The following is a 24,675-nucleotide window of genomic DNA, read 5'->3' as shown; positions in this document are numbered from 1 at the left end:
TGAACAGGAATCTGAGATCTCGTATAGACCTCCTGAAACAATAACTATCGAGGGAAGTGTAGAAGAAACAGTTCAGCCAGTTGCCAAGTGAAGCAGAAAGGAGCTCTGAGATTGGACAGGAAGTCCTGGTGCATGATTTCCAAGAAGTAAAGTGGACAGCCAGTAGAATAGCAACAAGAACTGGACCACTGATGTACACAGTGGATGTTGGAGACCAGAAATAGAGATGTCATGTGGACCAGATACTGGATGCTCAACTGAAGAACACACCTGAGTTGGCTGCATCCGAGACGGACACATTGTAGTCACCGGACTTACCTCACAGTGATGATGTCACTGATAGCAATGTGACACCAGAAACTGGGAATGTTGTCTTAGACAAGACTCCTACCAAACCTGATGCCATTCCACAGGTCCAGAGGTGCTATCCTGAAAGAAACAGAGTGCCACCAAATGATTGAATCCTTAGAACTGTGAAGCCAGTTATGGACTGTTATTCTGAAAGATGTTTATTTGGAATATGGGTTTATGAAGGGGAAATTTAATGTTTTGTACATATACAGTTTTATGTTGCATTAATCTAAAGGGTGAGGAACTGTAATGTATGGATCTATTTCTTTTAGAACAATGACTCTCCCCCCTTAGCACTACGTACTCTGTTGTCTGTGTATTCGCATTTCTCTCTCTCTCTTTTTCGCTCTCTCTCTCTCTCTTTCCTTCCCCCTCCTCATTCCCCTCCTCATTCCCCTCCACCTCCCCTTCCCCCTCCCTCTCTCTCTCCAATGTGAATGCACCAGTTAAATTATGATTTGGTCGGTGAATGATCTAAGTAACATTTGATTTTCCGACAGGGTAAAATTTCCCGTCATTTTGGTATAACATTGATGTAAGATTCAAGGATCCAATTCTCCTGCTGGTGATACCACTATTTCCACTATGGAAAACAGGTCTTAGATAAACAGAGTGGAATTGTTGAGAGTATTACAACCCAAATCGGAAAGAAGCAGCAGATTTAATTACAGGCCTGATAACAGCTAAAACGAAGTGGCCAGAAAACAAACAAAGATGCCAACATTCCCATGAAAAGATTGAGCAGTTAATTAAAATGCACATGTATCCATGATATCAAAAACAAGACAGGGAACTGGAGACAAGGAAGATGTTGTAGGGACAACATAAAGAACTAACCAAATAATCCAGGATACTACATATAAAATGTTTGAAGGAAGGAAAAACATGAAAATATAGACATACGAAGATAATTTACTTTCAATAATCTTCTTTCAAGTGATTATTAACAAGATTATGGCAGTACTTTTGTTGAGGGCAAGAATAAAGGATCATGAATACAGCAAAGTCAATAAGTCCCATAAGAGAACCCTGAAAAGATTTACTAGACTGTGGTAAGAGCGAAGAGCTAACTATCTGAATATACAGGCAAGGTAAATAGCAATGATGTATTTAGGGTAAATAAACAAGACAGGAAGAAATTAAAAGCTGATGTGACTAGAGGATAATTGATGGTGAGGGGGTGGGGGAGTGGGGAATAGAATCTATTAGACCAGTTGGCTAAATTAGCTTGTTTTAGACCAGAAAATGCATTAAAAGATTGGCTGTCCATTACACATTCCCTTGGTTGTCCTTCAAGGGAAACAGGCATGGTAGGGAAGAATCTAATAAATTCTACCAGTTTCCCGTTCTCACCATGCACCTTAACATTGTCTCATTACTATAGATTGTTAACATGTAAATAATTGCAGTAAAAGATATACAAAATATTTTACCAATTCAATTTCATGTTGACTCATTTCGTGTAGATAGGGCATGGTGGCTAACTCTGCAATAGTTTGGTTAATCACTTGTGCTTGCTCCTTCATTCGTTTTAGCTGACTCAGATAACTGGCATACTGTAGTTTCTCAAGCACACCGACACCTGGACAAATCCCCCCCTAATCCTCAGCAAAGAAATACATGTTAGAAAGATCAAAATATTACTGATCAGTATCGAAGATTTAAGTGGAAATTTATTAACTAAGCATGTCACATTTAAAATTGGTATTTCAAAGATTTTTAAAAAATGTATATTTGGCCTTACAGTTTTTGAGTACCATCAGGCAAATGAGTTTTTTGTTATTTCAAAAATAGCAACATTTACAGAGAGAATTTTCAAATTGGTATAAATTGGTATAAACCACAAGGAAATTTGTAACCATTTTAAAACTTAAAATTCCACAACACCCCAAGCTTTGTACTGGAAATATGTCCACTAAACCTTGTGCTAATAAAATTTATGGTCAATAAAATATACATACATATTTTCAAGTAGCAGAATGAACGTTATAATGGAGCAAGTAGCTAGTTTTTCATCTATATTGAAGTGTTCCCTCTAATGGACTTTTAAACTGCAATTTTAAACTGGGCAGCCAAACAAAAGAGAATATGACCAAATGAAGGGGTTGACTGTGTAAATACCTGATAAATGCTTGGGTGAAATTAAAGTAGAGTTATGGCTTCTTGCATGCAGGGATTATTGTGGGTTACAATTTAAACTAACAGTGCTTTTGATCCTATGACCAAATTCTCTGCAGGCCCATCAGCAGTTAACTTGTTAACTGGCAACTTTGATCTTTTCTAATGAGACGTTTGGCTGGTCAGAGCTCCCTGTGCAATTCCTCTGGGCTTTTGTTGTACCTCTGAGTTACCCACAGAGCTCAGAGAACAATAGAATCTCCTGCCCCTTGCATTGGCAAGTGATCCTCACAATCAGAGGTTTAAGCGACATGGACAATTAGTCTGGTATGCTAAAAGGCTAGAAGCTAAACCTTGCCTTGAGGTACAAGCACAGTTGTTATTTCCCCACCCATCCCAAGCTCAAGCCCACACCTTGTTTCTTTTATCCTGCCTTAGGCAGGGCCAAGCCCAATATCAGGCAGAGTGAAACTAGGGTAAGCTAATTTGGGAAAAGTCGCACGAGCAGAGAAATTAATGGATAGTGGTTTACAGTCAAGTAAAGCTTCTAGTTTGATGAAGCTGTAATACATGATAAAACAACCATTAAGGAGCCCGAGAAGGACCTACAGTACCTCTGGTTTGCAGTCATAATTTCACTCCTGATAAATAATCTGGTTACTGTGGTGCAGGACATCGAAATTCACAAACTGTGAAATTACCACTCCTACATCAAAATTTGAGGGGGCATGGGGATTTGCAACCTTAATACCCCATCCCTGGTCAGTGCCTTTGGTGGTTGGTAGAGAGTATGCTGTCTGATTGCATTTGGACCTAGTATGGAAACACCAATGCCCAAGAATGAAAAAGCCTACAAAAAGCGGTGGATACAGCCCAGCCCATCACAGGAAAAGCCCTTCCCATCACTAAGCACATCCACAGGGAGTACTGCACAATAAAGCAGTAACCATCACTAAGGACCTGCACCATCCAGAACATGCTCTCTTCTGGCTGCTGTCATCAGGAAGGGGATCCCTCACCAACAGTTATTAACCATTAGGCTCCTAAACCAGCGTGGATAACCACATCCTTAACAATCGATTCCAGCATCTTCCCAGCCACTGAGGTCAGACTAACTAGCCTACAGTTTTCTTTCTTCTGCCTCTCTCCCTTCTTAAACAATGCAATTTTCCAGTACTCCGGAAGCATGCCAGAATCAATTCTTTCTTGAAAGATCATTACTAATGCCTCCATGATCTCTTCACCTACCTCATTCAGAAACCTGGGGTGTAGTCCAACCAGGTGACCTATCTACCTTCAGGCCTTTCAGTTTCCCAAGCACCTTCTCCATAGTAATGGCAACATCACTCACTTTTGTCTCCTGACACTCTCAAACTTCTGGCATATTGCCAGTGTCTTCCATGTGAAGACTGATGCAAAATACTTAATAAGTTCATCCACCATTTCTTTGTCCCCCATTACTACACCTCCAGCATCATTTTCCAGCAACCTGATGTGTACTCTCACATTTCTTTTACATTTTATATATCTGAACAAACGTTCAGTATTCTCTTTAATATTATTGGCTAGCTTACCTTCGCATTTCATCTTTTCCCTCCTTAAGACTTTTTTATTTGCCTTCTGTTGGTTTTTAAAAGGCCAACTTCCCACTAATCTTTGCTCTATTATATATCCTACCTTTGGCTTTTATGATTGGCTTTGACTTCTCGTTACCCATGATTGTTTCATCTTACCTTTAGAATACTTCTTCCTGTGCTTCCGAATTGCTTCCAGAAATTCCAGCCATTGCTGCTCTGCCATCATCCCTGTCAGTGTTCTTTTCCAATCAATTCTAGCTAACTCCTCCCTCATGGCTCTGTAATTCCCTTTACTCCTCTGTAATACTGCTACATATGACGTTAGCTTCTACTTCTCAAATTTCAGGGTGAATTCGATTGTCTTATGATCACTTTCCCCAAGGGTTCTTTTAGCTTAAGCTGTCTAATCAATTCCAGTTCATTGCACAACACCCAATCCAGAATCATTGGTCCCTTAGTGGGCTCAGTCATGAGCTGCTCCAAAAAGCCATCTCACAGTCATTCTACAAATTCTTTCCCTTGGGATCCAGCACCAACCTGATTTTCCCAATCTACCTGCACATCAGGGTCTTTTTACCCTTGCAGTTTCTTACCTCTACCCGCAAGGATTCTACATCATCCAATCCTATGTCACCTCTTTCAAAGGATTTGATTTCATTTTTTACCAACAGAGCCATGCCATCTCCTCTGCCTGCCTGCCTGTTCTTTTGATACAATGGATATCCTTGGACGTTAAGCTCCTAGCTGTAATTATTCTTTCAGCTACGATTCAGTGATGCTCGTAACATTATACATGCTAATCTGTAACTATGCTGCAAGTTCATCTACCTTATTCCATGTACTGCGTGCATTCAAATATAACACCTTCAGTCCTGTATTCATCATCCTTTTCAATTTAGTCCCCCTTTTACACTGCACTCACACCGTTGACTGCAATTTAGCCCTATCATCAGCCTCTCCTTGCTAGCAGTCTCATGCTACACACTGTCTATGTTTGTAAACAGACTACCCCATACTCAGCCCTATCACTCTGGTTCCTATCCCCTTGCAAAATTTGTGTATACCCTCCCAAACAACTCTAGAAAACCTGCCCGCAAGGGTATTGGTCCCCCTTGGGTTCAGATGTAACCTGCTAAGTTCTGCTGATGGGTCTTGGCCCTAAACCTCGACAGTACTCTTTTCCATAGATGCTGCCTGGCCTGCTGAGTTCCTCCAGCATTTTGTGTGTGTTGCTTGGATTTCCAGCATTTGCAGATTTTTCTCTCGTTGAGGTGTAACCCATCCCTTTTGTATGGGTTGTACCCTCCCCAAAAGAGGTCCTAATAATCTAGAAACCGCAATTCCTTCCCCTACACCATTGCTTCAGCCACACATTTATCTGCAATTCATCCTATTCTTACTCTCACTACACATGTGGCACAAACAGCAATCCAGAGATTACTAGCCTGGAGGCCCTACTTTTCAGCTTTCTATGCAGCTCCCTAAAATCTCTCTTCAGGGTCTCCTCACCTTTTCTATCTATGGCACTGATGCCAATATGTACCAAGACATATTGGTCACAATCCCCCTTTAGATTTCCGTGAATCTGATCCAAGACATCCCTGAAGTACTTCATATTTATCATCCTTTTCAACAATTGTTACTTCATACACTGATACAGTATAGAAATAGGTTCTTCAGCCCAATTCACCCTTTTTATCTATTTCACCAAAATTAATAGTTTCCTCAGCTGGTCACTCCAAACTTCCCACTTACTTCTTGTCGCATTTTCACTGTACCAAGCACCCCATCCACATAATTCATTTCTCCTTAATTGCCCAGATTCTCACTCCTTTATGAATTTCCTGATACCAACACAAGATGCCAGTCTTGTCAGTCCATGAAAACACCCAGAACCACTACCACTTACACTGTATGCTCTCATCTTGTTTCCAGTCTTTGGCTGGCCAACATTATCCACCACCATCAGACTTGCCCAAGTCCAGTCACCTTTACTTTAGTCTGTATTGCTGTGTACAAGGGGAAGTGTACAACAGGTTCAATAGAGCCCAATACCATTCTGGATCATTGGGACCTCTTCAGGGGCAGGTGTGACCTGTACAAAAAGGACAGGTTGCACTTGAATCTGAGGGGGACCAATATTCTGGCAGGGTGGTTTGCAAAGGCTATTGGGGAGAGTTTAAACTGGAATTGTTGAGGGGCGGGAACTGAACTGAAGTGATGGAGGAAAGGGAGGATAGGCAGGAGACAGAGAAGGGACGCACTCAGACCGACGGTTTGAGATGTGTCTAATTTAATGCAAGGAGTATTATGAATAAAGCAGATAAGCTTAGAGCATGGATCAGCACTGGGAGCTATGATATTGTGGCCATTACAGGGACTTGGATGGTGCAGGGGCAGGAATGGCTACTTCAAGTGCCAGGCTTTAGATGTTTCAGGAAGGACAGGGAGGGAGGTAAAAGAGGTGGGGGCGTGGCACAGTTGCAGAAAAGGAGGAAGTCATGGAGGGGTTGTCTACGGAATCTCTGTGGGTGCAAGTTAGGAATAGGAAGGGGTCAATAACTCGACTGGGTGTTTTTTATAGACCAACCAATAGTAACAGGGACATCGAAGAGCAGATTGGGAGACAGATTCTAGAAAGGAGTAATAATAACAGGGTTGTTGTAGTGGGAGATTTTAATTTCCCAAATATTGATTGGCATCTCCCTAGAGTGAGGGGTTTAGATGGGATGGAGTTTGTTAGGTGTGTTCAGGAGGGTTTCTTGACACAATATGTAGATAAGCCTACAAGAGGAGAGGCTGTACTTGATCTGGTATTGGGAAATGAACCTGGTCAGGTGTCATATCTCTCAGTGGGAGAGCATTTTGGAGATAATGATCACAATTCTATCTCCTTTACCATAACATTGGAGAGGGATAGGAACAGACAAGTTAGGGAAACATTTAATTGTAGTAAGGGGAAATATGAAGCTGTCAGGCAGGAACTTGGAAGCATAAATTGGAAACAGATGTTCTCAGGGAAACGTACAGAAGAAATGTGGCAAATGTTCAGGGGATATTTGCATGGGGTTCTGTGTAGTTACTTTCCAATGAGACAGGGAAAGGATGGTAGGGTACAGGAACCGTGGTGCACAAAGACTGTTGTAAATCTAGTCAAGAAGAAAAGAAGAGCTTATGAAAGGTTCAAAAAACTAGGTAATGATAGAGATCCAGAAGGTTATAAGGCTAGCAGGAAGGAGCTTAAGAATGAAATTAGGAAAGCCAGAAGGGGCCATGAGAAGACCTTGGTGGACAGGATTAAGAAAAACCCCAAGGCATTTTACAAGTATGTGAAGAGCAAGAGGATAAGACGTGAAAAGATAGGACCAATCAAGTGTGACAGTAGAAAAGTGTGTGTGAAACAGGAGACGACGGCAGAGGTAGTTAATGAGTACTTTACTTCAGTATTCACACAGAAAAGGATCTTGGTGATTCTAGGGATGACCTGCAGCAAACTGAAAAGCTTCAGCATGTAGATATTAAGGAAGAGGATGTGCTGGAGACTTTGAAAAGCATCAAGTTGGATAAGTCACCGGGACCAGACGAGATGTACCCCAGGATACTGTGGGAAGTGAGGCAGGAGATTGCTGAGCTCTGACCGTGATCGCTGCATCATCAATGAGGACGGGAGAGGTTCCAGAGGATTGGAGGGTTGCGGATGTTGTTCCCTTATTCAAGAAAGGGAGTAGGGATAGCCCAGGAAATTATAGACCAGTGAGAAGTGGCAGATGGAGTTCAACCCAGATAAGTGTGAGGTGGTTCATTTTGGTAGGTCAAATATGATGGCAGAACATAGCATTAATGGCAAGATTCTCGGCAGTGTGGAGGATCAGAGGGATCTTGGAGTCCGAGTCCATAGGACACTCAAAGCTGTTGTGCAGGTTGACTCTGTGGTTAAGAAGGCGTACGGTTCATTGGCCTTCAACAATTGTGGTACTGAGTTTACGAGCTGAGAGGTAATATTGCAGCTATATAGGACCCTGGTCAAACCACACTTGGAGTACTGTGCTCAGTTCTGGTTGCCTCACTATAGGAAGGACATGGAAACCACAGAAAGGGTGCAGAGGAGATTAATGAGAATGTTGCCTGGACTGAGGAGCATGCCTTATGAGAATAGGTTGAGTGAACTCGGCCTTTTCTCCTTGGAGCGACAGAGGATAAGAGGTGACCTGATAGAGGTGTACGAGATAATGAGAGGCATTGATCGTCTCAGAGGCTTTATCTCAGGGCTGAAATGGCTAGCACAAGAGGGCATAGTTTTAAGGTGCTTGGAGGTAGGTACAGAGGAGATGGCAGGGGTAAGTTTTTTTATGCAGAGAGTGGTGAGTGCGTGGAATGGGCTGCTGGTGGTGGTGGTGGAGGTGGAAACGATAGGGTCTTTTAAGAGACTCCTGGATGGATACATAGAACTTAGAACTACCTAGGCTTACCCATAGCCCTCTATTTTTCTAAGGTAAGGACATGTTCAGCACAGCTTTGTCGGCTGAAGGGCGTATTGTGCTGTAGGTTTTCTATGTTTCTAGTTTCTACCAATTTATTTAGAGAAAAGCATTCAGTGTAAATTTCATCATCTGTTAAAATATATATATCTCTTGTAATTTCAGATTATTTTGAACATATAAGAAACAAAATAAACATTACATTTTTGAAATTATTGAGTGGTATTGAGATATTTTTACTCGGTACAGTGATCAGGTCAAGACTGAACAATTCAAATTCAGCTCACAGCATCGGAGCTCTGGATAAAAGCCCAAGGCAATGATTTCTGAGGATTAAGCTTCCAGGAAAAAGTGTGGTGTGGGGTTTTCGTAAATTCTACTGTATTTCTTTGTTTTGTGGCTGCCTGCAAGGAGACGGATCTGAAGGCAGTATATGGTATACATCGATAATATCTGTACTTTGAAATTTGAACTTTGATATAATGTGAAAAGAAGTGGTCCCCACACTGACCCCTGTGGAACACCACTAGTTACTGGCAGCCAACCAGAAAAGGACCCTTTTATTCCCACTTTTATGGTCTGCTTCAGTCAGCCAATCTTCTATGCATTTTAGCATCTTTCCTGTAATCCCATGGACTCATATCTTGTTTAGCAGATGTACGTGCAGCATCTTGTCAAAGGCCTTTGTAAAATCCAAGTAAACAACATCCACTGTCTCTCCTTTGCCTTCATAATCTCTTCAACTACCTCTTTCAGAACCCAGGGATGTAGTCCATCAGATGACTTACCTACCCTCCAGACCTTTCAGCTTCCCAAGCATCTTCTCCATTCTGCCCTCTGATACTCTCAATTTTCTGGCATACTCCTAGTATCTTCCACAGTGAAGACTGACACAAAATATGTATTAAGCCTGTCTGCCATTTCTTTTTGTCCCCCATTACTATCACTCCAGGGTAATTTTCCAACTGTCTGATATCCACTCACCTTTTTTTACTCTTTATATAACTGACAAAACTTTTTGTATCCTTTTTTAAAAATTATTGGCTAGGCTACCTTCATATTTCATCTTTTCTCTCCTTGTGTTTTTATTTAGTTGCTTTCTGTTGGTTTTTAAAAGTTTCCCAATCCTCAATTATATACTAAATTATATGCCCTCTCTTTTGCTTTAATGCTGTCTTAAGTTTTAATTAGCACACCATTCGGAGAATGTACAACATATTTCTTGGAATCTCCAGATTTGGCAAAATGTCACATGTAAAATTGGCTCCATAAGGAAAAAGCAGGATTAACCATTTGGCCCTTCACAGCATCTCCATCATTCAATAAGGTTATGACTAGCCTTTAATCATGGCATGTTTCTACATGAATCCCATATCCACTGATAACTAACTTTTTTCTGTTGGGAATGGAAGTATAAAAGGGCAAGTGTTGCAACTCCTGTGATCTGGAAATTCCCATGAGAAGAGGGGTGGACCATCAAATCGCAAAGGAAAAGTCCATCAGAAGTGTGAAAAGGAAAGGAAGGCCGGACTGGGTGGAAATCTGGTGGTGAAATCAGACTGGCAGAAATTATAAGAATGATCAGTTAAATGTGGAAGCAAGTTTTCCATTCATAAAAGATGACCTTAAAATATTTTGTATTCTGGATATGTGCACAGCGAGATTATGCTTGCTAATGATTGTCCCACTCATAAATAAATACTGTCTAATAACTTGCTTTCTTTGTTCTATCCTTCTGATTTCTGTGTTCTCATTGGATAACCTGGTTCCTCCATGCATGCTGTACCATTCAATCAAAAGAAAATCCTGTCCACAGACTCATATTTTCACATGCACATGCACATATATTAGATTGTCCATTAAGAGATGCATTTAAAACAGAGGGACTACAACCATCTCAGAGGCATGAGCTATAATTAATCATCAGAGGCTCAGATAAGATTAAACGGTAATCCTAACAACATGGAAAAATTAATATGCAGTAATAAAGCTTAATTGACACAGCTTTATATAAAATGGATTCACATACCAAACTTTCTAAATTATAGTATTGAAACATTAGTATTCAAATTTCATTTCCATGTTCACAACTGATGAGCAGAGAGGAAATCAAGAAAGGAACTTTACAAGAATGAAGATTTTAAAATAATGTTGTTGGCATTTATGCATTTTATATTCATCTTCATTGAATAGTTTGCTAATATCAGCAAACAAATATTGTGATTAATGATCCTTCCAACTTTTTAAAAATAGCATTTAAAAGGCCATTCTCATGTAATATAATGACTAGCTTTATATGATTAATTTCTCCAATGAGCAGCTTATAGGGTTCCCAGAAAACTCCTCATAAAGACGTGAAATAGGTCAGGAGTCTACATGTTTCTGTGCTAGTGTCCTCTAATTCCACTCACCAACCTTCGTCCAATCGAAGTGCACTGTGAATGTCTGATCTCGTTGGCCCTCCACACAGAGTCAGGGTTGAGTTGACTGATCCTCGTGGAGTCATAGAGTTATACAGCACAGAAACAGACAATTTGGCTCAATTTGTCTAAGCTGACCATGGTGCCAATCTTAATCCCATTTGCCTGTGGTTGGCCCATAAACTTCCTATCCATAAACCTGTTCAAATAGCTTCTAAATGTAGTGAATGTACTCACTTCCCCAGCTACCTCCAGTAAATTGTTCTATATACATACCACCTTATTGGTAGAAAAAAACTGCCTCCTAGATCCCCTTTATATCTTTCTTCTCTCACCTTTAACCCAAATACTCTAGTTTTAGACTTTACCCTTCATAAGGTTGTAAACCCCCCCCCCATAAGAGACTCTTAGTCTTTTACACTCCAGGGAAAACAGTGCAAACCTATCAATCTTTTCTGATAACTCTTCATTTTCTGGTAATATCCTTACAAATCTTTTTGGCACTCTATTTAGTTTAATCACATCCTTCCTATAGCGTGGCAACCAGAACTGCACACAATGATCCAAATTTGATCTGCCCAATGCCTTGTGCAGTTGTAACATGACATCTCAACGTTTTTACTCAATGAGTGAACTTCTGAGGTGCTATCCCAAAAAGTAGCCTGACAACCTTTTAGAGTACAAAGCTGGAGGGTGAGCTTGGATTCTGTCTGTAGCTGATTTGAGATTCAGATACATTTACAAACAATTAAATTTGATGTAAGTAATTAAGTAAAAAAGGCTTATACCTGCAACTGATTAAATATATTCAAATGAATACAAAATTTGTTCATTTGCTTTGTAATCTGCACATGAAGAATCTTCATTGAAATGAATAGGTTCTCTGATCTTAGGCCATATCTGAACTGATATAGGATCAAAGAGGCAATTCCCCAGTGTAAGGTGGAGTCCAACAGTAGGCTGTATTGATAGATACAGCAATACCTGGCATACAATAAATCTTCAACTAAGTGTGGCTGTGTAACTTACAAACTTAACACAAGAGTACTTCTGTAGAACTGCAGACCATAGCCATAAACATTCACTCCATAGTTTTACAAATGCATATGTATAAAAGCTATTTTTAAATGTTAAGCACATTTTCTCCTATTCATTTAAGCCAAAAATGCTGTGACCCATTTTGTTCATTCTGGAGGCTACATAATCTTCAATTAAAGCACTGCTTTATGAATATTCCCTACAAACTAAGCACATTAGTATCTGTCATTCTGACATTATAGCTGATCTACTACATGATCTAAATATCCAAGCCCACGTCTGTCCCATTAAGTATTTTTTATTAACCAAAATTGAAATAAGTTAACAACTGAACTAACATCATTTACATTTGGGTTAGTCAATTCTTAACCAATAGCAAAATTTGGAGGACTGCCTCCAATTTTTAAGCAGCAACCTGTAGCCTTATATTCCTTAGCTTTTTTGACTCTTTAGTTTAAGCCTTTCATTTGTTCTTAATATTCTTAAAGGTATTCCACAAAATATGCTTTTGCATTTCCAATTGACCATATATAGTATCTATATGTTGTTACTTGATATTAGCTACAAATCTGTTTTATGCCTTTTCTTAACCATTTTATTCTTTGTAAGTGCACTATTGGATTGCACCATGAAGATTAAAATACTGTGCAGTTGAAAATACCAAATTCTAAGCCTAAATAATAGATATACACTTTCTAAGTCCTTTCATAAACTCCTTATACAGATTTCGTTTTAACTTGAACCCCTATGCTCTTTCAAAGAACTCCAGCTTTTGCTGCTGATCATCGTCTCTTCTGAGAATACATGATTTAGTTAATAAATGTCATTAGGTTGTTTCCCATTAGCTTTTCCTTATCTTCATCTCATTATTTGTCCCCTTTAAATTTTGTTGAGTATTTATTTCAAGACGTTTTAGTCTCCCTCTGTTGCATTTCCGTACCTTTTTCATATGCTGAAGCTAATTTTCTTATAAGAACATAAGAAATAGGAGCAGGAGTAGGCCATCCGGCCCATCAAGCCTGCCCCACCATTCAATAAGATCATGGCTGATCTGTCTGTAAACTCAGCTCCATCTACCTGCCTTTTCCCCATAACCCTTAATTCCCCTACTCTGTAAAAATCTGTCTAACTGTATCTTAAATATATTTAGTGAAGAAGCCTCAACTGCTTCCCTGGGCAGAGAATTCGACAGATTCACCACTCTCTGGGGAAAAACAGTTTCTCCTCATCTCCGTCCTAAATCTTCCTCCCTGAATCTTAAGGCAATGTCCCTAGTTCTAGTCTCACCTACCAGTGCAAACAACTTTCCTACTTCTATCTTATCTATCCCTTTCAAAATTTTGTATGTTTCTATAAGATCTCCTCTCATTCCTCTGAACTCCAGAGTATAGTCCCAGGTGACTCAATCTCTCCTCATAGGTTAACCCCTTCATCCCTGGAATCAACCTGGTGACCCTCCTCTGCACTGCCTCCAAAGCCAGTATATCCTTCCTCAAGTATGGAGACTAGAACTACACACAGTACTCCATGTGCAGTCTCACCAGTACCCTGTATAGTTGCAGTATGACCTCCCTGCTCTTGAATCCAATCCCTCTAGCAATGAAGGCCAACATTCTGTTCACCATCTGAATAACCTGTTGTACCAGCATGCAACTTCTTGCGATTCATGAACAAGCACTCCCAAGTCCCTCTGCACAACAGCATGCTGCAATCTTTCACCATTTAAATAATAATCTGCTCTTCTATTATTCTTTCCAAAGTGGATGATCTCGCATTTACCAATGTCGTATTCCATCTGCCAGACCTTGGCCCACTCACTTAACCTATCTATATCCCTCTGCAGGCTTTCCACATGCTCTGTACAGTTTGTGTTTCCACTCAGTTTAGTGTCATCAGCAATTTTTACTATGCTACACTCAGTCCCCTCTTCCAAATCATCAATGTAAATGGTAAACAGCTGTGGGCCCAGCACCATCCCCCGCGGCACCCCATTCACCACTGACTGCCAACTGCAGAAACACCCATTTATACCAACTCTCTGCCTTCTATTGGTTAACCAGTCCACTATCCATGCCAATATACTTCCTCTGACTCCATGCATCCGTATCTTATTTATAAGTCTCTTATGCGGCACCTTATCAAACGCCTTCTGGAAATCCAAGTATACGACATCCATCTGTTCCCCTCTATCCACTGCACTCATTATCTCCTCAAAGAACTCCAGTAAGTTTGTCAAACAGGACCTGCCCTTTCTGAATCCATGCTGCGTCTGTCTAATGGACCCACTCCTTTCTAAACGTTTCACTATTTCTTCCTTAATGACAGCATCAAGCATTTTCCTGACTACAGATGTTAAGCTAACTGGCCTATAGTTGCCCGTCACCACGAGGAAATCTGCAGATGCTGGAATTTCAAGCAACGCACATAAAAGTTGCTGGTGAATGCAGCAGGCCAGGCAGCATCCATAGGAAGAGGTCCTCTTCCTACAGATGCTGCCTGGCCTGCTGCGTTCATCAGCAGCTATAGTTGCCCGTCTTTTGCTTACATCCTTTTTAAAAAGTGGTGTGACATTTGCTGTCTTCCAATCTGCCAGGACCTGCCCAGAATCTACAAAATTTTGGTAAATGATTACCAATGTGTCTACTACAACCTCACCAATTCCTTCAGCACCCTGGGATGCAGCCCATCAGGACCAGGGGACTAATCTACCTTCAGGCCGTCTAGTTTGCTCATCACTATCTCTTTAATGACAGTGATTTTATCGAGGTCCTCACCTCCCATTTCGTCCATAACATCCTTCTTTAGATGTGTCCTCCACCGTGAAGAACAACACAAAATGGTCATTCAATGCCTCAGCCATTTTCTTATCAACCAATATCAATTTCCCCTTTTTATCTTCCAAGGGACCTCCGTTGACTTTAGCCACCCTCTTCTGCTTTATGTATTTATAAAAACTTTTGCTATCTGTTTTTATATTTTGTGCTAATTTACTTTCATATTCTATCTTCCCTTTCCTTATTTCTTGTTTAGTTGTTCTCTGTTGCTTTTTAAAGTTTTCCCAATCCTTCAGTCTCCCACTAATCTTTGTGACTTTGTACACGAGCTTTTAATTTGATACTATCTTTTATTTCCTTAGTTATCCAAGGCTGGCTCTCTCCACACTTACTGTCCTTACTTTTGACTGGAATATACTTTGAAAGTATAATCTCTTTAAAAGTATTCCACTGTTCCTCAACTGTCCTACCAAATAACCTGTGCTCCCAATCCTCATTAGCCAGCTCCTCCCTCATCCCAATGTCGTCTCCCTTGTTCAAGCATAATACACTAGTTTTAGATCTAACTATTTCATCCTCCATCTGAATGCGAAATTCAATCATACTATGATCACTCTTTCCAAGAGGATCCCTGACTACAAGATCGTTAATCTTACCTGTGTCATTACAGAGGACTAGATCTAAGATAGTATTTTCCCTTGTAGGTTCACTAACATGCTGCTCAAGAAAGCCATCACGGATGCAACCTATGAAGTCCTCCTCAAGACTTCCTTGACTGACCTGATTCTTCCAATATATGTGGAAGTTAAAATCCCCCATGACAACTGCCGTTTCGTTCTTACAAGCCTCAGTTATTTCTTGGTTAATCGCCTCTGCCACTGCAATATTTTTATTAGGTGGCCTATAGACAACACCCACCAGTGATTCTTTTCCTTTACTATTCCTAATCTCTACCCAGATGGACTCAACATTCTGCTCCGTAGATCTTATATTGTCTCGCACAATTGCCCTGACCTCATCCTTAATTAAGAGCGCCACCCCTCCTCCTTTGCCTTCCTGCCTATCTTTCCGTATGACCTGATATCCTTGGATATTTAATTCCCAGTCATCTCCACCTTGCAACCAGATTTCTGTAACAACAATGGTTCTTGCAACAGTCTATGATCTCTACAAATATGTTCCTCTAAGAACCATAGAAACCATAGAACCATTGAAACTACAGCACAGAAACAGGCCCTTTGGCCCTTCTTGGCTGTGCTGAACCATTTCCTGCCTAGTCCCACTGACCTGCACACGGACCATATCCCTCCGTACACCTCCCAGCCATGTATCTGTCCAATTTATTCTTAAATGTTAAAAAAGAACCCGCATTTACCACCTCATCTGGCAGCTCATTCCACATTCCCACCACTCTCTGTGTGAAGAAGCCCCTCTAATGTTCCCTTTAAACTTTTCCCCCCTCACTCTTAACCCATGTCCTCTGGTTTTTTTCTCTCCTTGCCTCAGTGGAAAAAGCCTGCTTGCATTCACTCTATCTATACCCATCATAATTTTATATACCTCTATCAAATCTCCCCTCATTCTTCTACGCTCCAGGGAATAAAGTCCTAACCTATTCAACCTTTCTCTGTAACTGAGTTTCTCAAGTCCCGGCAACATCCTTGTAAACCTTCTCTGCACTCTTTCAACCTTATTTATATCTTTCCTGTAATTTGGTGACCAAAACTGAACACAATACTCCAGATTCGGCCTCACCAATGCCTTATACAACCTCATCATAACATTCCAGCTCTTATACTCAATACTTTGATTAATAAAGGCCAATGTACCAAAAGCTCTCTTTACGACCCCATCTACTTGTGACGCCACTTTTAGGGAATTTTGTATCTGTATTCCCAGATCCCTCTGTTCCTCAGTGCACTCCTCAGTGCCTTACCATTAACCCTGTATGTTCTACGTTGGTTTGTCCTTCCAACATGTAATACCTCATACCCGTCAGTATTAAACTCCATCTGCCATTTTTCAGCCCATTTTTCCAGCTGGTCCAAGTCCCTCTGCAGGCTCTGAAAACCTTCCTCACTGTCTACTACACCTCCAATCTTTGTATCATCAGCAAACTTGCTGATCCAATTTACCACATTATCATCCAGATCATTGATATAGATGACAAATAACAATGGACCCAGCACTGATCCCTGTGGCACACCACTAGTCACAGGCCTCCACTCAGAGAAGCAATTTTCTACCACCACTCTCTGGCTTCTTCCATCGAGCCAATGTCCAATCCAATTTACCACCTCTCCATGTATACCTAGCGACTGAATTTTCCTAACTAACCTCCCATGCAGGACCTTGTCAAAGGCCTTACTGAAGTCCATGTAGACAATATCCACTGCCTTCCCTTCATCCACTTTCCTGGTAACCTCCTCGAAAAACTCCAACAGATTGGTCAAACATGACCTATCATGCACAAAGCCATGTTGACTCTCCCTAATAAGCCCCTGTCTATCCAAATGCTTGTAGATTCTGTCTCTTAGTACTCCCTCCAATAACTTACCTACTACTGACGTTAAACTCACCGGCCTATAATTTCCCAGATTACTTTTCGATCCTTTTTTAAACAACGGAACAACATGAGCCACTCTCCAATCCTCCGGCACTTCACCCGTAGACAGCGACATTTTAAATATTTCTGCCAGGGCCCCTGCAATTTCAACGCTAGTCTCCTTCAAGGTCCGAGGGAGCACTCTGTCAGGTCCCGGGGATTTATCCACTTTAATTTTCCTCAAGACAGCAAGCACCTCCTCCTTTTCAATCTGTACAGTTTCCACGGTCTCACTACTTGATTCCCTCAATTCCATAGATTTCATGCCAGCTTCCTTAGTAAATACAGATGCAAAAAACCTAGTTAAGATCTCCCCCATTTCCTTTGGTTCCGCACAAAGCCGACCATTCTGATCTTCAAGAGGACCAATTTTATCCCTTACAATCCTTTTGCTCTTAATACTTGTAAAAGCTCTTTGGATTATCCTTCACTTTGACTGCCAAGGCAACCTCATGTCTTCTTTTTGCCCTCCTGATTTCTTTCTTAAGTATTTTCTTGCACTTCTTATACTCCTCAAGCACCTGATTTACCCCGTTTCCTATAAATTTCATACAACTCCATCTTCTTCTTTATCAGAGTTGCAGTATCCCTTGAGAACCAAGGTTCCTTATTCCTATTCAATTTGCTTTTAAGTCTGACAGGAACATACAAACTCTGCACTCTCAAAATTTCCCCTTTGAAGGCTTCCCACCTATCAATCACATCTTTGCCAGAGAACAACCTGTCCCAATCCACGCTCTTTAGATCCTTTCTCATTTCTTCAAATTTGGCCTTCTTCCAGTTCAGAACCTCAACCCTAGGACCAGATCTATCCTTGTCCATGATCAAATTGAAACTAATGGTGTTATGATCACTGGAACCAAAGTGCTCCCCTACACAGACTTCTGTCACTTGCCCTAATTCGTTTCCTAACAGGAGATCCAATATTGCATCCCCTCTAGTTGGTCCCTCTATATACTGATTTAGAAAACTTTCCTGAACACATTTTACAAACTCTAAACCATCCAGACCCCTAACAGTATGGGAGTCCCAATCAATGTATGGAAAATTAAAATCCCCTACCACCACAACTTTATGTTTCCTGCAGTTGTCTGCTATCTCTCTGCAGATTTGCTCTTCCAAGTCTCGTTGACTATTGGGTGGTCTGTAATACAATCCCACTAATGTGGCCATACCTTTCCTGTTTCTCAGCTCCACCCATAAGGACTCAGTAGACAAGCCCTCTAATCTGTCCTGCCTGAGCACTGCTGTAATATTTTCCCTAACAAGCAATGCTACTCCCCCACCTTTCATTCCTCTGCCTCGATCACATCTGAAACATCGGAACCCTGGAATATTAAGCTGCCAGTCCTGCCCCTCCTGTAGCCAAGTTTCACTAATTGCTACAACATCATTATTCCACGTGTCAATCCACGCCCTCAACTCATCCACCTTCCCCGCAATACTCCTAGCATTGAAATATATACACCTCAGAAGATATTTACGACCACTCACAACCTTTGTAATGGCCACTAAATAATATGCCTTGGTACTGATCTGTGCCACAAGTTCACTAACCCTGTTTCTAATACTACGAGCGTTTAGATAAAGTGCCCTTACAGTATACTCATTGTCCTTTTAGAATCTAGTGACCTATGCGATTTTTGCCTTTTACTTTTATGCACTCTACTCTTACTTTTTTTCGCCACTAACTCTAGCTTTGGTCTCTGCATCGCTTCCCTCTTCTTTTCTGTGTGGGTTCCCATCCCCCCTGCCATATTAGTTTAAAACCTCCCCAACAGCACTAGCAAACAATCTCCCTGGGACATTGATCCCGGCCCTGCACAAATGTCTGGACGGTACTGGTCCCACCTCCCCCAAAAGCGATTCCAATGCCCCAAGAATCTGAAATCCTCCCTCCTGCACCACTGCTCAAGCTATCCTGCTATTCCAACTCTGGCTAGCACGTGGCACTGGAAATAATCCTGAGATTATTACCTTTGAGATCCTACTCTTTAATTTATCTCCTAGCTCCCTAAATTCAGCTTGTAGGATCTCATCCCGCTTTCTTCCTATATGGTCACTTGCCCTAACATGACCTACTTGCCTTATTCAATTTCTAAAATTAGTTTTAGTACTTTTACTCTATGGAATGAAATCACACCAATCACATTTCAAAATATCACTCTTCAATATTTGTGCTTGTGCCATTGAAAAAACCTCAATCGTTCATTTGTTAATAGCTGCAAAATTGAACTGTAATGATTGAAAGAAATAATTTCTACAACGCATCAAGAAAATCCATGGAGTGACTGAGAGGAACCATATAACCAGCTCTGAGTGCCAAGACAGCTCCAGTGCTATACTCAAGTTTGCTGACAACATCACTGTTGTAGGCTGAATCAAACGTGATGGTGAAACAGCATATAGGAGGGAGATTGAAAATCTGGTTGAGTGGCGCCACAACAACAACCACTTAATATCAGCAAGACCAAGAAGCAGATTATTGACCTCAGGAGGACAAACCAGAGATCCATGAGCCTGTCCTCGCCAGAGGATCTGAGGTGGAGAGGGTCAATAACTTTAAATTTCTCGGTGTTAACATTTCAGAGGACCTGCCCTGAGCCTAGCACTTAAGTACAATTATGAAAAAAGTACATCAGCGTGCCTACTTAGGAACTTGTGAAGATTCAACATGATATCTGAGACTTTGACAAACTGCTAAAGGTGTGTGGTGGAGAGTATGTTGACTGGCTGCATCACATCTTGGTATGGAAACCCCAATGCCCTTGAATGGAAAATCCTATAAAAAGTAGTAGATATGTCCCAGTCCATCATGGGTAAAGCCCTTCCCACCACTGAGCACATCTACACAGAGTGTTGTCACAGGAAAGCAGCATCCATCATCAGGGACACCCACCATCCAAGTCATGCTCTTTTCACACAGCTGCCATCAGGAAGAAAGTACAGGAGCCTCAGGACTTGCACCTCCAGGTTCAGGAACAGTTATTACCCTCAACCAATAGGCTCTTGAACCAACTTCACTTGCCCAGTCACTGAAATACTCCCACAGCCTATGGGCTCACTTTCAAAGACTCTTTATCTCATATTCTCAAGTTTATCGCTTATTTATTTATTATCATTATTTCTTTCTTTTTGTATTTGCACAATTTGTTGTCTTTTGCACAAAGGTTGAATGCTCAAATTGGTGCGGTCTTTCATTGATTCTATTTTGGTTATTATTCTACTATGGATTTATTGAGTATGCCCAGAAGACAATTAATTGCAGGATTGTAAATTATGACATATACATAATTTCATAACAAATTTACTTTGAACTTTGAATAATCTACCGTCCCATTATTTGCAGATCCCCATGTTTTGGTATCTGGCTCACTGGGTGATACACTCCTTCTAAATTCACCCGGGCTCCATTCTCACACTCCTTATAAACTCACTGGATCCCATTCCCATTCTCCTTATAAACGTACTGGAGCTCTGTTCCTGTGTTTCTTATAAACGCATTGGGCTCTTGATGCCCATACTTCCTTTAAACTACTTGGATCACTGAAAAAATGTACTATACTATCCTGTAACATCCAACAACAGAACTTTAAAATGGGCAGGATATTAATTGGAGGAGCATCCAATAGACTCAAAAATCTGTCAGCCTGCCAAAATCCCACGGGTACCAGAGTATCTGAATTATTTTGTATATTGAAGAATCATGTATTTGTCAAGCAAAGTCATCCCTGTTGAGTGAACACCCAGAAATGTATCTCTACCAACATGTTAGTGCAGGAATAACTGTAACACTTGACTTTGAAGCAACGTGCAAGGTCCTTCTGAAACAAACCATCATCCTTGAGAAAATTAGACTGAGCCTGTTGGGAGGTACTCTCTGAAGGTGTGAATCCAAGGAAGGAAGAAAGATGTAATATGGATTTTATCACTGCAAACCAAAATAAGGTATTTATAGTACAGCTGATGGGAATTATGACAGTTCAAAGGACAGGATCATGAAGGTTATTTCCAAACTAGCAAATAATTAAGTCAGGCAGCTTATAGATGAATATGTAGATGCCTCTCATGGAAAAGGGAAACTACAAACATCAAAAACGAGGGCATGGGTGAGAAGAGAGTTTTAAAGAGGATTTGAGAAGACAGATTATGGTTGATATCTGGAACTTGCTGCCTGAGTAGGTGGTGGAATCAGATACAATCACTATAGTCAAGTGCTATATAGACAGGCATTTAAATAGGTAAGGCACAGAATGACACAAACCTAATAGAGACAAATGAGATTGGTTTAAATGGACTAAAAGGTCAGTGTGATCTAGTGGGCTGAAGGGGCCATTACAACACTGTATGACTCTAGAAGGCAAGGGGAGAGAAAGCATTTGATAGTTCACCCTTCAAGCAAACAAGTTATTTGTGGCTTGCAAAGAGACTCTTGAAGCCTAGTTGAGACTGACAAAGGCAAATATAGTAGCTCCTGTAGGTGAACCAACCATTGGGTATCATGCTTACTTTGTTGAGAAATCAATTAGCTAGCTTAGAATATCAAGATGAATGAAATCATAATGGAGTCCTGAAAGAGATTCAGCCTAATAAAGATAATTAATAATCCTGCATCAGCCTGAGTAGAGCAGAACAGAGTATCAGTGTGCTTAACTCAGAGATTGGTGGAACAATGAAAACTGATACTTAAATTGTTTCATTGCACAATTTAGTAGATATCATTGGAGAGCATGCCATTTGGAATAAACACAGTACCAGAGGAATTTTGGTGAAGACTAATTCAAAGTTCAAAGTTCTAAGTAAATTTATTATCAAAGTACATATTTGTTACAATATATAACCCTGAGATTCATTTTCTTGGGGGCCTACTCAATAAATTTAATAACCATAATACTGTAGAATCAATGAAAGACCAGACCAACAGGATGGACAGCTAGTGTGCAAAAGACACCAAACTGTATAAATACAAAAAGAGAAAATAGAAACAATAATAATAAATAAATAAGCAATAAATATCGAGAACATGAGACTTTGAAAGTGAGACCAAGAGTGCGGGAACAGTTTGGTGATAGAACAAGTGGAATTTATAGAAGTTATTCCCTCTGGTTCAAGAGCCTGATGGCTGAGGGGTAATATCTGTTTCTGAACCTGGTGGGGTGAGTCCTGAGGCTTCTATATTCCTCTTCTTGATGGCAGCAGCGAGGAGATAGCATGACCTGGATGGTAGAGGTCCCTGATTACGGATCTCTTCCCTGCAGCAATCTTCCATATAGATGTGCTCAGTTGTGGGGAGAGCTTTACCTATGATAGACTGGGCCATATCCACTACTTCTTGTAGGGTTTTCCTGCGATAATTAATAACTGCTGCAATTGTAGCTCACGATGGGGTAAGTCTAAAGCATATGGCATATTGTCAAAGGAGAAGACAACATTACAAGCAGAAGCCTCAGAAATAGGTCTTGTAGCAATGATATTGTACCTAGATTGTCCTCTTTGGTAAGAGTCCACAGCACACTTGTTGATATAGTCTGTTATAATGATAGCATACTCATCTAGGCTGGCAGCTGAACATGGACTAGTCTACCAACTCAAAGTGGTCATGTAGAAGTTCCTCTATTTCCTTAGATCAACACTGTCAGACTTTCTGTACTGGATCCTCATTTTTCAGTTTTCGTTTGTATATAGGGGGAAGGAGCACAATCTGGTGGTCTAGATTAGCAAAGTATGGGTGGGGAAAGGAAAAGGCTCATAGGCATCTTCAATGATTTTGCAGACCACCCTTTGAATATTGTTTATAGATCTGGTTGCCACATTACAGAGGATATGGTAGCAATAGAGTCCGAGGACACATGGTAGCAATAGAGTGCAGAAGAGATTCACTAGTAGGCTGCCTGGAATGGAGGGTTGTAGTTATAATGAAAGATTGGATAGGCTGGATTCTTGACCTTATAAGAGCTTTACAAAATAAGGAGAGGCATAAGCAAGACAAATAGTCAACATTTTTTCCCAGTTCAGTGGAGTCTGGAATTAGAGGGCACAGGTTTAAGGTGTGAGGGGAGAAATTTTAAGGAGATCTGTTGGCGGGGGGGTATATTTTTCCATTATCCTTTGGTGACAAATATCTGGAATAAGCTGCCTGAGGAGGTATTGGAGGCAGATACAACTACAAAATTCGGCGGAAGGAGAAGATGGCAGCGCGCCTTGCATGCGCAACTCTCCGGTGAAAATGATATCGTATCTGTTAATTAGGGACAGTGGACAATTCTGATTTGATGGAGAATGGACGTGAAAGCACAGAGGAACATCTGGAGAAATTTCCGAAACGCCCGTTCGCTGCTGTCATTACTGTGTGGTTGTGAATCTTTCGGAGGGTAGGCCTCAAAATCCCCGGCCTTGCCTGCTTTTGGCGACCGAGAAGGAGGTCGAATCGTTTGTACAGAGATGGCGCTCAGTACTCGGTGTCGGAGAGCTGATCAGAGCTCTAAGTTTTCGGATGACTCAACGTCGGATTGTGGTCGGCATGGCAGGGAGAGTTTTTCTTCCTTCTCCTGTCTGCGTGAGATGTGGGACATTTCAGAAACTTTGAACTTTACTGTGCTCACAGACTTCTTCATCAAGTTATGGTATTGTTACACTGTTTGTTACTATATGTTATAATTATGTGGTTTTGTCAGTTTTTTCAGTCTTGGTTTGTCCTGTGTTTTGTGATATCACACCGGAGGAAATAATTATCATTTCTTAATGCATGCATTACTAAATGACAATAAAAGAGGACTACGTGTCTTCATAATCATAAAAGGTATTTTGACAGGTAATTGTATAGGAAAGATTTAGAGGGTTTTGCACAAATGGTATTAGTATATATAGGCATCACAGTTGGTATGGAAGAGGTGGGCTGAAAGGACATGTTTTTGAGCTGCTTATGATATGACTCTCAGGACTTAATGAGTTTAGCAAATTTTATGTAAATCAGTACTTCCCAAGTTTGTACCATTTGAACTTGATTTAAATTTGTTACATTGCAATTTGTATTATTTTGATCCAATTCTGTTTTTAACAGTAATTGTAACCTTGACAACTTTGTTCTGCAGTATATAGACATCCTCTCTATTTTTCTCTTCCCCTCTCTCTTTCACTCACTCTCACTCCATTTTAAAACATGTTTGTCTTTCTGCTTTTCCAGTACCACTGAAGGGCCCTTGATGTGTGTTTCAGATTGCTCATACTTTGTCTCACCCTTGAAAGATCTCAGGATCCAATACAAAATGATTTATTTCCACAACATGGTTTTAAGAGTGGAAACTGAGAGTTCAT

At 40.7% G+C, this 24,675-nt stretch overlaps 1 protein-coding gene across 1 annotated transcript in view; it reads right to left on the bottom strand.

Moving 5' to 3' along the window:
* LOC134345938 (spermatogenesis-associated protein 16-like) overlaps positions 1 to 24,675 on the bottom strand; it is a 142,572-nt gene that overhangs the window by 5,002 nt on the left and 112,895 nt on the right. The window contains exon 10 of the mRNA XM_063047288.1: positions 1,785 to 1,949. Coding sequence (XP_062903358.1) covers positions 1,785 to 1,949 — 165 coding nt within the window. The remainder of the gene's footprint in view (positions 1 to 1,784; positions 1,950 to 24,675) is intronic.

This window comes from Mobula hypostoma, chromosome 4 (genome assembly GCF_963921235.1).
Source record: "Mobula hypostoma chromosome 4, sMobHyp1.1, whole genome shotgun sequence".
In the NCBI taxonomy this organism is placed as follows: Eukaryota; Metazoa; Chordata; class Chondrichthyes; order Myliobatiformes; family Myliobatidae; genus Mobula; species Mobula hypostoma.
The sequence above is the reverse complement of the archived record's forward strand: the minus strand, read 5'-3'. Positions and strand labels throughout refer to the sequence as shown.